The 14455-nt window shown below is 42.6% G+C and overlaps 1 protein-coding gene across 2 annotated transcripts; it reads left to right on the top strand.

Annotated features, from left to right (window-relative positions):
- The first annotated feature begins 1128 nt into the window (after nucleotides 1–1128).
- LOC108236838 (transketolase) lies at nucleotides 1129–12583 on the top strand. 2 transcript variants are annotated; one of them, XM_017417841.3, is made up of 14 exons: nucleotides 1129–1387; nucleotides 2608–2725; nucleotides 2945–3058; nucleotides 3365–3462; nucleotides 5904–6095; nucleotides 6665–6783; nucleotides 7645–7844; nucleotides 7932–8096; nucleotides 8202–8358; nucleotides 9474–9604; nucleotides 9694–9777; nucleotides 9874–9967; nucleotides 10082–10204; nucleotides 11828–12583. In XM_017417841.3, exons 1-14 carry the CDS (start codon nucleotides 1281–1283, stop codon nucleotides 12013–12015), a joined length of 1890 nt encoding a protein of 629 aa, XP_017273330.1. In that variant the 5' UTR covers nucleotides 1129–1280; the 3' UTR covers nucleotides 12016–12583. The 2 variants fall into 2 exon arrangements, with proteins under 2 accessions (XP_017273330.1, XP_017273331.1); XM_017417842.3 differs by having other exon boundaries at nucleotides 1276–1387; nucleotides 2531–2725.
- The last annotated feature ends 1872 nt before the right edge of the window (nucleotides 12584–14455 follow it).

Below are 14455 nucleotides of genomic sequence, written 5' to 3'. Positions count from 1 at the left end.
CTCAGCTGTGTCTTCTCATACTTTTAATGCTCTTTACTCTTCAGGGGAATCTTCCACAAAAGTCTGATTTGGTATAAATCATGAGAGATTTGTTCTGTAGAGACCCAAGGTCCTTGTGTTTTTAGTGAATGACTTCACGCCGTTTCTGAGGGTTTGTTGCAACGGTTATAAGAATGTTGCTAACAGCGAGCCTAAAGTTTTAATGTCTTACCCAGTTTAGAATGATTAAATATTCAGGTGATTAAATGTAGAGATTCTGTCGTGATACAGCTGAAAAAGAAAAAAAACTTTGATTTTTTTTTTTTAGTTCCATGTTTCCACATGATGCCAACTACATGAAAAGTCCATTAGATCAAGCAGAACCACATGAAAACCTATTTATAGGCTACTGGAAATATATCTAGGAGTTCCAAAAAGGTGGGAGGAAAAAAAATCAGCCTGAGAAAAAAGTTTAAGCCTCCTGATGTTTGACACAGGCCAAATTTATCAGCTGACATTTGTTCTTGTTCTGCCAACACATTCAAGGCAGGCGATAATGTTTTTGCTTTTGTGTGTTTGTCTGTTATCAAAATCTGTCATGATCCACGGGAAATATTTTCATGAAACTTACAGACAGTAATCACTGGATCTGCATCTACAACTGATTATCTTTTAGAGGCAATCCAATCAAAGATGGCCGCCCTCAGCTCATCAGCATTAGTGAACACAGAAATGTCTGTAAATCGGTCAGTTTTGCAGATGTTGAGCTCGAATTTGATGTGTTAGTAGCTGAGAGTCATTCTCAACACATGCTCCGAGCGTGAGATTGTGCATAATATTTGACCAAAAGAGAAAAAAACAAACATTCATGAATTTGTCAACATAGTCTGAAACTGTATCATGGAAGGTGGCTGGCCTCATTCACCCCTGCAAGGAATGCTCGGCCTTGAATAAGTTGAAAGTTTCCCTCAGTTGTTGCTTCAGTCTGACTGGCTCGGCCTGAACCTGACTGGCTGCTGCGCGCCAGAGAGCTGGGACAGACTTCTGTCTCCCTGCAGCCCAGATCAGCCATTTTCAGATTCAGAGTCATAGACTCTGCTTGCAAACACGCCCCCCTTCCCCCTCCCGTCTCCCCTCCCTCCCCTCTCTGTCCTCTCCTGAACATCGCCGCCTTCCCCTCCTGTCACCATCCATCCTCCTCCTCTTCCAGCTCGTCCTCTTTCCTTTCGGGGCAGCAGACCGGGAGCTTTTAACTCTTACCTCTTACCTCAGTCTTCACCGGTTCGTGTGCTTTTTGCCAGATGGAGGACTACCACAAGCCGGACCAGCAGACGGTGCAGGCGCTCAGGAACGTCGCCACCCGGCTGCGGATCAACTCCATCAGGGCCACGACTGCAGCGGGCAGCGGGTGAGATAAGAGGGGCGTGGGGACGAACTGAGCTGTCGAAACGGGATTATTCTGTGCCTCGTGCACCTCTTGTTTCCCCGAAAGACCTTTTTTTTAAAAGGTAGTTTAGGTAAAATGAGCACAGAATGCGCAGGACTAAAATCCTGGCGCGCTGTCCAACTGACCAAATACACAAGAATCAGCACTATGGTGGTAAATATTGCATGATTGATCTAAATAAAACAGCAAAATTATACGTTTATGTTGTGTTTAGACTTGATTTGTCTCCCTGTAATCTGTGCGTAAACGTTGATCCGTGCGTAATTTACGCACTTCAGCATCAAAGGTCAAGTTAACAGCAGCGATTCTTCTAATTGTTGTTGTTGTTTTTTTATTTTAAAAGCCACTTTGTTAAAACAAATTATTTATTCAGTTGATTGAACTGTTTGTCGTGCTTGCACAAGAAACATTTATTGCATCAAGTGGATCCTGAGGGTCGGTCATGATTTGCTACAGGCTCGTCGGTGTTTGGCTCTCCTAAGCTGTCCTTTATTTATTTATTTATTTAAGTTATGTAACACAAGAGCACTAGCTGCTTATTTGCTGTAGTTTGTAGGGCGACTCTAGCCAAAAGCCACCTCTGAGCGCACGGCTCTCTGCGCATGCGCGTCTCAGGGCAGATCTGCCGCAAGTTTGTGGAAATAAATGTGAGGAGCGCGTCCAGTTCATAATGTTTTTTGTTTTTTCCTGCTGTTTTATTTTGTTTGCTATCACTATTTTCACGTTTTTATTTCAGGACAAAAATATCTTCATGGAGGTCTAAGTCAGGTATTATTAGCATGTCTTGAAAATGAAGAGAAGATAACTTTAAACCCATCATTCTGACTCTAACGGTTTATGACTGACTGGTGTCTTCATAATGTGCATGAGAGACTGAAAGAAACAGACATGTTTTTAAATATGTCCGTGCTTTTTAATATGTGAGCTTTGAGGAAAAATTCTGTTTATTCTAACTGACTTTCAGGTTGTTTTTTTGTCCCGTGTAACTCTAACCGCAGGTGGGAATGAATTAACCTCCTTAATCAAATATGACTCAATCAGACAGTCAGACTAAGCTGCTGATCTTCTTTTTAACCAGACTCTCTTCTGCCTTCTTGTTTGCAGACATGCAGAACATGTTTGGAGACGTGTTTAACTTCACCCCAAGTCTGATATTTCCAGTCCGGCTCTTTTTCTTGCAGTCATCCAACATCATGCTGCAGCGCAGCGGAGATCATGTCCGTGCTCTTCTTCCATTCCATGAAGTATCGGCCTGAAGACCCACGGAACCCCAACAATGACCGGTTCATCCTCTCAAAGGTAACACCCACACACCATCAAATACTGATATGGATGTGCGGAGATGTTTTCCAATTCACGAAATAAAGAAATAATTCACAAAAGGAAGTTACACATTTAAAAATGTGAATATGTGTAGGAGCTAACTTTACATAGATGCTTGTTATTTTTGTTTCCAATGGTGCAACACATTTTTTAAAGCTGGATTTAAACCCTAACCTTTGACCTGTGTCCCCTCAGGGTCATGCAGCTCCCATTCTGTACGCTGTTTGGGCCGAGATCGGCTACCTGAAGGAGAGCGAGCTTCTTAACCTCCGAAAGGTCGACTCCATCCTGGAAGGACACCCAGTGCCGGTGAGGTGACATTCAGACCTGCTGAAGGCTGCCGGTGAAAAGGCTTATTTCTTCAGATTGAGCATACAATAAAATACCTCTTGTAATGAAGCATATTTCACAAATCTGCTTCATTTTACAAATGAAAAAAAAAGCAATTATAACTGTCTGCACCTCAGATAAGTGCAACATTGTTATACTTTGTACAAAAGTACAGAAATGATTTGGACCTTTGTTTAAAAAACAACACATTCAAACAGTAAGGAAATCTAAAAAGAAAAAAGCATGCATATTTCAAATCCTTTGTTTGCGTGTTCATGTTAACAGAAGCAGCAGTTTGTGGATGTGGCCACTGGATCTCTGGGTCAGGGGCTGGGGGCCGCCTGTGGGATGGCCTACACTGGAAAATACTTCGACAAGGCCAGGTAACCTTCACAATAAACACACACGCTCAGACCCACTGACTGAAGACAAAATGTGCAGAGAGCTCACAACATGTAGAAATATGCAGAAGCTCAGCGGCCGTGCTTGCCTCTGCGCTCGGGCAGAATGTATAAAATTATGCGTGACACCGTGTTCACTGCAGTGAGCGGTGCAGATGTGACATTGCAGCCAGGAGCTTTGGATCGGATCCTCCCTGACAGCCAGATCTGGTCTGTGGCGACATTTAGACTCACTGAGAACCCCGAGAGCTGTGCTTTCATCTGCGTTACTTTTAGATCATAGATAAGAGCACATATTTGATCAAAAGGTTGGTAGTCATCTGTGACAGTGAGGAAACCATTCACCATAGTCTAATTTAGATGTAAACAGATAAAAGATATAATTTTTTTAATTTGATGATAGTTGTGATGTCCTAACACGCCCATTGTGCTTATATTTGGACACTTGTTCAGCTGTACGGAGCTGTTTTGAATTCCTCCATGCGTGTCTCTTTTATTCTTTTGTTATCCAGAAAGAATCCGGCGGATTTCCCTGACAAAAGCCAGATGCAGCTTTGTGGCCTGTAATAGACAGGACAAAAAGCAGTCCGTGCACATAGAAAGATGCAAAAGCGTGTGTGTGCTGAAGTCTGATTTTATAAACAAAAATTTTCACTTTTCTTTTTTTTTATATATATGAACAGAACTAGAAGAGACCGCCTCAAAATAATTTAGTTTGTTGCTCACAGTGGAGAGTGAACCAGGCAGGGAAGAAAACGTCGTACTTGCAGCCGAAGCTGCTCTCTGCATTCTGCGTGCACTCCGTTATTTCTGCTCTAATAACCACACATGTAAAAGCATCTCTGAGCCTCACCCACTCGCCTCGCCTCTTATCCAAAAACACTGAAAATCTGCTGCTGAGCTTCGGTTGCATTCGAGTCCTACGTTAGGCTGGACTTGTAATTAGCATGAAATGGATGATTGTGTGTGTTTGTAGACATGATTCCTCTGCAGAGAACGTGGCTGCACAGCTTTGCTAAGCATAGAGAGTCACATCGCTGCTTTTATAACATAATCTGAGGCAAAAACATTCTTTTTAATGAAGCAGAAAGTTCCAGAGAATTCTGTCGAAACCACAAACGAACAACCGGAGAGACCCGACAGCAATGAGGTGGATCTTTGTGAGAATACGACACGTGGATGAACCTGTCTAATGTGTTTAGCAGCAGCGATGAGACGAGACTGAAAGGATCTGACTGTTTCTGCCTCATTGCTCCGCAGCTGCAAAACCTGAAACCTGAGATTAAACATGGATCAAAACTGAAGCAGTTTTTGTTTCCCCTCAGGCTTCTTCACAGCAAACCCAGAAGATAATTTATCTGATCACAGAAAGTATTTTCTAAAATGTTTCTTGTTTTCTTTTGTTGCATAGCTGCACAAAATGCAGACGTGCAGAAGAGCCTGAGTGTGTACGTGTCCTAACATTTATTTCAGATAATTGGATGGATGGATGGATGGATGGATGGATGGATGGATGGATGGATGGATGGATGGATGGATGGATGGATGGATGGATGGATGGATGGATGGATATTTAAGTTCTTTCTTTGTGTACAAACATTATCTGGGAATCCTCCTCCCGATGATGATGAGTGATGAGAAGACTTGAACAGTTCTGTAAAAGTTCACCTGTTATCATTCTTACAGTAAAAACCTGCTTCTGTTACCTCGAAAACAGATTCATGATAAGATGTGGAATTCTACACTGAAAACCCTTTGAAATATACAGTCAAAGAAATTAAGAAAGAGATGATATTTCTACATTTTGAGAAAATATATTGGAAGAAAGTAAACTTTTCGTTTCCCAGGGTTAACTGCTCTAACACAAATATTTCTTTAAAAAATACATCTTAATCCCTGTTTTATTGTCTTTTTTTAACTTTACCAAAACCTGTCAGCGTTTTCACGTTTTGCAGTTATATATATTAAAAGCAGACACATTTCAGAAGCTGCATTTTTAGCTTTTTTTCTCTGGTCTTAAATCCTTTTTTCCTCCTTTTTCTTAATTTCCTTCTTTGTGGAATTCCTCTCATATGTTTCTTCTCTTCCTCGTCTCTTCTCTTGTCTGTCTGTGCTGCATGTTTTTTTAATTTACTTATTTATTTCTCTTTGAGCTCATGGCTGGAATGCGTCCCTTAATGCATGTCTCGGCCTATCTTCCAGTTTTAATGTGCTTAACTGACTGGAAAGCTGTCAGATTAAATTACGGCTCGGGAGCAGCTGCTGAGGACGGCGGGGGCGTGGATCAGAGATCTGTTGGTGTGTTTTAGGTCTGAGAGTCAGGATCCAGGGGATGGGAAGATGATGGGAAAATGAAGCTGATGAGAGAAAATGACCCATATCTCTGCCGTGTAAGCTCTACATTTACTAAACCGTCTCTGTAGTTACCGGGTGTTCTGCCTGCTGGGTGACGGAGAGCTGTCGGAAGGCTCCGTGTGGGAGGCCATGGCCTTCGCCTCCTACTATCAGCTGGACAACCTGGTGGCCATCTTGGACATCAACCGGTTGGGTCAGAGTGACCCGGCTCCACTGCAGCACCATGTGGAGAAATACCAGCGCCGCTGCGAGGCCTTCGGGTGAGGAGAGGTCGGAATGTGAAGTGACCAGATTCACTTTAACACTGTGGCAAAAAGACTCAACCCGCACCAAACAAAATGGCAAAAATTTACTCTTTCATGCTGCTAAAACTTTAGAATTTGTTGCTCTAATTCAACGATGGATAGCATCTTCTTTTGTTAATACAGAAAATAATAAGAATGTATTTAAAGTTTACAGTATTCTGTAAAAGTCTTGAGTCGTTCCTCACTTTTTATCTTTTGTTTCTGGTTCCAGACTTTCTTTAAAAGTGGTCTTAAGCAATGGTTCTTCAGGACTGTGAAGGTCTATCAAAGTTTTTCTTTGGACTTTGGCTGCTTTTTTTACTCATTGTCTGTTCAGTTTCTGTACCTGACCATTACAGGAAAAGAAAGCATCCAAAGTTTAAAGAAAAAACTTTTATAAACCTTTAAAAACCAAGAGAATCATTGCTCAAGACCTCTTTGAAAGTTTTCAAGAAAGTCCTCCTTGGAAGAAAAAAAAAACAAAACAGTTTAAAACCTTTGCAAAGTGTTACACCTGTTGGGTTGGGGGTTTTTTTGTTTTTCAGCTGGCATTCCATCATTGTGGACGGCCACAGTGTGGAGGAGCTGTGCAAGGTTCTGAATCAACCCTGCCATCAGCCACTCGCAATCATAGCCAAGACCATAAAGGGGAAAGGCATCCCAGGTAAAAAAAAAAAAAAAAAGAAGAAATCCCACAGCAGGTTACAGAACAGAAGATCAACCATTACTGCAGAGATGAGCAGGATGAAATAACTGAACTAATGCTTTAAAGATGATGTGAACTGTTCAGTCATTAAACCTTCAAGAACATCTTTTTGAAAGACTGATGACAGTAAAAAATAATATATATATATATATATATATATATATATATATATATATATATATATATATATATATATATATATATATATATGAAAATGGGTGGGGATTATCGTTAGGTCAGAGGATTTATTTTCAGTCAGTTCTAAAGACCCACCATCAATAATATGGGCCCCAAACTGGTCATAATCCAGGAGGTGCTGTAGTGTTTTAGCTCCTGCAGCTCATTAATCCCTCAGAATGTGTAAGGTACACACTGAGCACTGGCACAATGTGTTCATGTTGTGATAGTTGTGAGGCCAAGTGTGTGTGACCACATGTGTGTGACAAAGAAAGAGACACAAAGACGTTTGTTATAACAGCAAAGCATGTATGTGAAAGCTGCATAACAGAACGTTCTGCCTCTTTGGTTCTAACCTCTGACGTGACTTATGTGGGTCTGTTGTGACTTCCTGAAGCAGAAGATTGTTATCATTTTGACAGCTGAATGGGCTTATTTTTTTGCCCGCTAGCATAGATGTAAAGAGGAAAAGTTTACGTTGGATATTAGAAGGAATTTGGATTGTTCTGAGTGTGTGAATGCCTCCTTAATATCCCACAGGCACCCAGTTAACCCCCCACAGGCCCTAGAAGACGCGTGAACAGTTTTCTGACCGTGCGTTATCATTTCGTTGCACAATAACTGTGTTTGTGTGGCTCTCAGCGGCTGAGGATAAGATGGGCTGGCATGGCAAACCTCTGCCCAAAGACATGTCAGAGAGCGTGATCAGGGAGCTGCAGGGCCGCATCATCAGCTGCAGCAAGCAGCACCTCCATCCTCCTCTGCCCAACGACGACACGTCACCCGTCAGCCTCCGCAACATCCGCATGCCGAGCGCTCCCAGCTACAAACCTGGAGAAAAGGCGAGGCCGCCGCCAACACGCATCGCTTGTACTGTGTGCGACATTTAGGTGAACCAATATTTAACAAGTTTGTCTCCGTTTGATCAGGTTACTACCAGGAAGGCGTACGGCGTGGCTCTGGCCAAACTGGGTCGTTATAACGAGCGTGTGGTGGTTCTGGACGGAGACACCAAGAACTCCACCTTCTCTGAGCTCTTTAAAAATGAGCACCCCAACCGCTATGTGGAGTGCTACATCGCAGAGCAGAACATGGTAAAGGCGCCTGAGGTTGTAGACCATCTTAGGGGAGATGTTAGACAGATTTGGACTTCAGTTCCTGAAAGTGTTTCTGCTTTTGTTCTCCCCTCTCTCCTGCAGGTGAGCGTGGCGATCGGCTGTGCGGTTCGAGACCGCAACGTGGTGTTTGTCAGCACCTTCGCCACGTTCTTCACCCGAGCGTACGACCAGCTCCGCATGGCCGCCATCTCTGAGAGCAACATCAACCTCTGCGGCTCCCACTGCGGCGTCTCCATTGGTCAGTTCTGTCTCTTCGTTTGGTTAATGTGTGACAGTGTGGATGCTAATTCAGGTTTCACACTGTTGTTGTTGTTTTTATTTTGTTTTGGGGTGTTGTAGTATTTTTTTTTTAGATTAAACTACTTCTGCACACTCTGTGCTACTTTAGCCGTTCATATAACAAACCGTTTAGCTCGTTTAGAACATGGGTGCTATGAATTTGTTTTTTTGTAACTTTTATAAATTTCAAAATATTTAACATTCTTTTAAAATACAATAAAATCTTTTAACCATTGAAAAGCCTTCCTTGAAATCTACTTCTCTATTTGTCTTCTTATGCTACATTTAGCAGATTATTTAACTTTTGTTCTGCTTCGTTTAGCTTTTAGCTAAGTCTTTTGTTACTGTTAGCTTCTAGCTAGCTTTGTGCTAATTTCAGCTAGATATCAACTGCTTTTAGCTAGCATTCTGCTACTTTTAGCAGCTTCTCTTATCTTTTCAGCTTCTTCAGCATTCACAAAATATATGTTTTCCCTGCTTGCATTACTTTCCTCTAAGCTGCTCCATCTTATTAGTGAACAGATGAATATTTAGATCTTGTATTATCAGTAGTTTGAGGAGACACTTAGCAGGTTCTGAAGATGCGTAAAGATGCTTTTGCAATTTCTTATTTCACTCAGCAGTAAAAATACTTAATATTCCACCTAAAGCACACAGCCTTATGTGGGATTCGACCCGTAGATGGTGTTGTTTGCTGCCTTTTCTCTCTCTAACCTCTTCTTTTTTCAGAATGATTTTGCTCATTCTGTTTTCAGATTATGTCAGCTGGTTCAATCACCCCTCAGTGTTTTAAATCCTTGAAGGTTGACACCCCCCCCNTCTTACCAAACAGTGTCACTGTTTATTCCCCTCTCCTGAAGTCTGCACTCCTCCTGTCTTCCTTCCCAGTCTTTGTCTCTGTCATGGAGGCTGATGACAGAGCAGCCTGATTCTCTCTCACCTCCTCTTCCTCCTACCCTTTCACCTTCTCCTCCGCCTCACCAGGTACACTGCATGCCAGTCATTATACTCGCCGTTTGGTGATTTGTTTCGTGTCGCCTGACCTTGCTGCTTGTCTCTGACGTGTGTAATTAGGTGAAGACGGACCCTCTCAGATGGGCCTGGAGGATCTGGCCATGTTCAGAGCCATTCCCACGGCGACCATCTTCTACCCAAGCGATGGAGTTTCTACTGAGAAGGCCGTGGAGCTCGCTGCCATGACAAAAGTACTCATATTCCACTTTTAACAAGCAACAGGAGCATTTAAACAATAAACTGGTAAAGTTATGACATTATTATTATAATTTTTTTTTAGGGTTTGTGTTTCATCCGAACAAGTCGCCCCGAGAACAAGACCATCTACAGCTGCAACGAAGACTTCCACGTTGGACGGGCTAAGGTAGGAGCTGGGTTTACCTGGCATCTCCTGACGTTTATTCCAGTTACAGGTAAAACCTGTGCTTTGTGACACGTGGTCTCGTATGTTCTCTCTCAGGTTGTGTATAAAACCAATGACGATCACGTGACTGTGATTGGAGCGGGAGTTACTCTCCACGAGGCTCTGGCTGCTGCTGAGATGCTGAAAAAAGGTAGAAAGAGTTGAAGCAAGACAGACAGAAGACAACCGAAGCCAGATTAAAAACCCTGTCCTCCATGGCTTTCTTTACAATCTGATTATCGGCCTTTTCTCTTCCCTTTACCAGAGAGAATCAACGTGCGTGTGATCGACCCGTTCACCGTCAAACCCCTGGACTCCAAGACCATCATCGACAATGCCAGGGCCACCAAAGGACGCATCATCACAGTGGAGGACCACTACTATGAAGGTCTGAACACACAGAAGCAATAAACGTACATTAAGAAGGACAAAATGATTTCAGGAAAGGAGTTTTCTTTAGTTTTCCACACACAGTCTGTAAAAATCCACCGCAGAGATTAAAAGCGCATCTTAAATTAAAAAAAAACTTTCCTGCATTACAAGAATTCAGTAGTTTAGCTAGACTTGCAGCTGTAAGGTCTATTAGGTCTATTACGCATTTATGTCCTGAAAGTTTGACCTTTTTATAATTATAAACTGTTCTCTCGTCGTTTTTCTGTTATGTTTCATTTGAGTCCAGAGAGTGATCTCATAAATTAAAACAAAAAGTTTACCGAGCCTGCTAGCATCCTTCTGAAAACAGTGGGAGAAGAGGAGGAAGAGGACAGACACGTCAGGGCTGTTTGCACGGCTGTGAGGAGTGTGATGGTAGACGAGGGGAGAAGAACAGGATTTCCTGGATACAGAGAAGCTTGAGCTCAGGAGGAGAAGCCTGTCAGTGTTCCTTAACTTCAGCTCCGGCCTTTGGGGCTCCGGCTGACCTACATACCGAAGCAGAATGACAGAAACGAGCTTCGCCTCGTCCGCATCTGTGGTTTTATAGTAGCTGCCATTTCCATTTTAGTTTTTTTTTTTTCTGTAATAGAATCAAATTAAAGTCCTAGAATTGCCTGAAGGAATGCTTATTGCCCGAATCGTGCCAGAGGATCAAACTGAGATCATTTTATGTTAAAAATGACAGAGTTTTAACTGTTTTGGTCCAACCTTTTAAAATAACATTATACACGATTTCAGGTGAAATGGTGAAATGTCATCCTCAGATTATGTGTTGAGGATGACTCTCAGGTACTACCACACCAAATTAACTGAGCTGTAGGCCTTTTCGTGCTGGCTAATGTTGATTAGCTGTGGGGGCCATCTTAAATCGAGTCACTTCCAACACTTATTCAGCTTTAGATTCAATGAGAACCTTTTTAATGACAGTTTCATTAAAATCCGTCCAGTGATTGTTGATATTTTGCTGACAGAAAGAGCTGACTCCAAAATAGTAAGCAGCAACTTTTTAAACAGAGATCTTGCACAATCCGTTAGCGCTCAGGGCGCGCGTTGGAGGTGATTCTCAGCTACTACCACACCAAATGTTAGCTGAATATCTGTAAAATTAAGCGACTTATCCCCATTGTTGTGTCTTCAGTGGTCAGTTGCAAATCTTAAATTGGACAGACTCTAAAGGTTAATCGGTGGTAGACGTACGATGAATGATTACTTTCTGTAAATTTCATTAAACTCCATGCATCATTGGAGATGCTGCTGCTTTTCCAGCTCATTAAATCTCAGGGAGTTTTAACCGTTAGGACGTCTGTGAGCAGGAGGAATGATCGCAGGCGTTTGAATTCTCATTATAAAGATTCGGGGGAGTGAAGGTTTGACAAAAGGTGTGAGAGAAGCAGGGGAGGGTGGTATTAGTCCTGTCAGTCCACATCACATTACGGCGGAGCTTCATCACTCGTGGCTGACTGAAGATGACAGGAGGGCGGGTTATAAGACGATAACTAAAGGAGGCTTGGATCTCTGTGTATGAATAATCTCCTCGCTCCTGGATCAGCTGTCCTCTCTGCTCCGTAACCCACAGGTGGTCTAGGCGAGGCCGTGTGCGCTGCTGTGGTGAACGAGACCAGCTTCACCGTTCACCGCCTGGCGGTGTCCCAGGTGCCCCGCAGCGGCAAGCCCCACGAGCTGCTCCGGATCTTCGGCATCGACTGCGACGCCATCGCCCAGGCAGTTCGGAAGATGCTCAGCAGCTCCGCCAACGCCAAGTAAGAAAAGGCTGCAGGAGCGACGGCAGCAGGGATCGGCAGCCAGGACCGACTCTGCGTTGGACCTGGGATCACCGTGGAAACGCCAAAACCAAACCAGCACAAAGGGGAGCGGCAGCTGTGGCGCCTCGGGGCCCTCTCACGCTCTCTTCCTCGTAGAACAACCCAAATCCAATTAAAAGGTGTTTCTCTAACTGTCATCAGTGTGGTCAGACACCCCCCCCCCCGCTGCTGCTCTTCGCTCGAGTCGAGTAAACACTCCTCCTCGTCACTCACACATACTCACCCTTTAGGTTTTTCCTGCCTCCAAAAAAAAGAAAAAAAAAAGTTTTGGTGCTGCTGTTGTGTTTTTGATTAAAAAAAAAAAAGCAGTGAATGCGGTTCAGAGTTCAGTCTTTATTGGATCGTTTGTGTGTCGTACTTCTCAGGCTCAGTGTGCAGGCTCAGTGTGACTCGTTAACTCTCACCCCACAGCGGCCGGCAGGTCTGAACACTGACTGCTTTCAACTCGTCTGACTCTGATTGTGGTTGGGACTGTTTCACACTAATAAAGGGATGGTTTCTTCACAGTTTGTACGTCTTTGATGGTCTTTCTTGTTAGCATTCTCCTGGCCGACTTACTGGGAATAAGACATGTTGGCGTGTTTTCCACAACCCACAAGTATTTATACATCTGGTGGTTTAATTATTATGTTTTGCACTGGCTAATACATTTGGACTGTGTGGCTACAAGACCGAAAACCTCAATCTATCAATGTTTCTACGTAAAATAATGTTTGACTGGATGCTAATGTGACTATCACTAAGAAAAATAAATAAATAGCTGTAAGGAAAACCTTCAATTTCTCAGAAATAAAATCTGTGAGAACACACCTCATAGCTTTGATTTCCAAGACCCCATTCATTCATTCATTCATTCATTCATTCATTCATTCATTCATTCACGGTTTTTCTGTATAACAGCAGCCACTATCATGTGTTTATGAAGTTTAAGCAAAAATTCTCACACATCTGTATATAACATATTTAGTTAAGTTCAGAAGCTGAAACTTATTTTTTTCTAACCTGAATTCAGTTAAGCTACACAAATTAAAACAGCCCTATGTTGTTTGTGGTGGTAATTATAATGATAATACGTTATTTATAGNGGGGGCAAACCTGAAAAGCTTTCCTGTAATTTCTGCAGAAACCTCCCGTCGGGTCCTAATCCGCTGACTGCCTGAAGTCTGAAGGATCGTACGGACTCAAAGCTGCTCTGTTCTCCATATTTAATGTGCGTTAATAATTGAAAGCTTGTTGAAAGATTTACAGGCTGCAGTTGGCGCCTGGGAGTGAGCGTGCATGTGGGTAACATCGGTTGGTCAGTTTTAACAGTTCAATGACTGTCTAGTAATTAAATCAGGTTAAAACGGCGTTACAAAGTGAGAGTTATGACTACACAGGACCAAAAATATAATATGTGCTATAAAAAAAACATTTACAGCTAAATAAAAAGTTTTAGTTTAGCTCAGTATTTATTGTGATTCATGGTTTTTAGATGAACACCTGCTGGACTGTTACCAGCAGTTTTTCCTTTTCAGATAAAAGATGACTTTTCTTCCAGTTTTCTTCAGAGTCGCCGTAAACTTCAGCTGCTGGCCTCTGATTGGATGTGATCTTTCAGGTTCACCTTTAACCCCCTCGACTCCTGCTGCACAGCGAGGGTCTGCCTGGTGTTTGAGGTGGACTCGGTGTGTCAGCTGTGAGTGCGAGAAAACTAAAACAGACCGGCAGATCGCGTGTAGAATACAAAACCCCCAGTGTGTGTGTGTGTGTGTTCACACACTTAACGTGCTGTGGGAATACACGGGGTGTTTCTGACTCCCATCCAAGCATCTGTTTGGGTATCTGTCAATCTGTCTAATAGATTCTTCTTCACTAATGCACAATACACACACACTGACACGCCTCCTGTCAAACTGAATTGCTGCTGCTTGTCCACCTTCAAACTGAATATATGCATGCAGATAAAATCCCACACCCCAGTTAACAGTAATTAGATCTCCCTCCAATAAAAAACACAGAAATCCAGTTTACAGGCAACACACACACACACACATATATATATATATATATATATAAAATAAAACACTGGAAGATTTGGGTTTCTGTAATGTTTTTGTTAGTGAATGTTGTAATGTTGTCTGTCCCTGCAGATATACGTACAAAGGCTTCAAGATCCTCCGTGGTACAGATAAAAATTGTGTTTTCCTGGAATGGTTGGCTCATGGTGCCTCGAAGTATTCTCATTACAGAGTATTCAGAGTATTTTACTGGGATAAAAAAAGAAAATGGGCTTCCTTTGTTTTTAACGACAACATCTGCAACAAAATATTCACTTGATTAGCGTTTTCCTAAAGTCCCATACTTACTGCAGTCAGCTCATTTCATTCAAAGATTTAAAA

Source organism: Kryptolebias marmoratus, linkage group LG8, assembly GCF_001649575.2.
Source record: "Kryptolebias marmoratus isolate JLee-2015 linkage group LG8, ASM164957v2, whole genome shotgun sequence".
NCBI lineage: Eukaryota > Metazoa > Chordata > Actinopteri > Cyprinodontiformes > Rivulidae > Kryptolebias > Kryptolebias marmoratus.
The sequence above is the reverse complement of the archived record's forward strand: the minus strand, read 5'-3'. Positions and strand labels throughout refer to the sequence as shown.

Coding starts and splice junctions, on each gene's coding strand:
- LOC108236838 (XM_017417841.3), top strand. CDS start 1,281: ATGGAGGACTACCACAAGCCGGACCAGCAGACGGTGCAGGCGCTCAGG. Junction 2,726..2,944: donor ACCGGTTCATCCTCTCAAAG/GTAACACCCACA, acceptor GTGTCCCCTCAG/GGTCATGCAGCTCCCATTCT. Junction 10,205..11,827: donor GGAGGACCACTACTATGAAG/GTCTGAACACAC, acceptor CGTAACCCACAG/GTGGTCTAGGCGAGGCCGTG.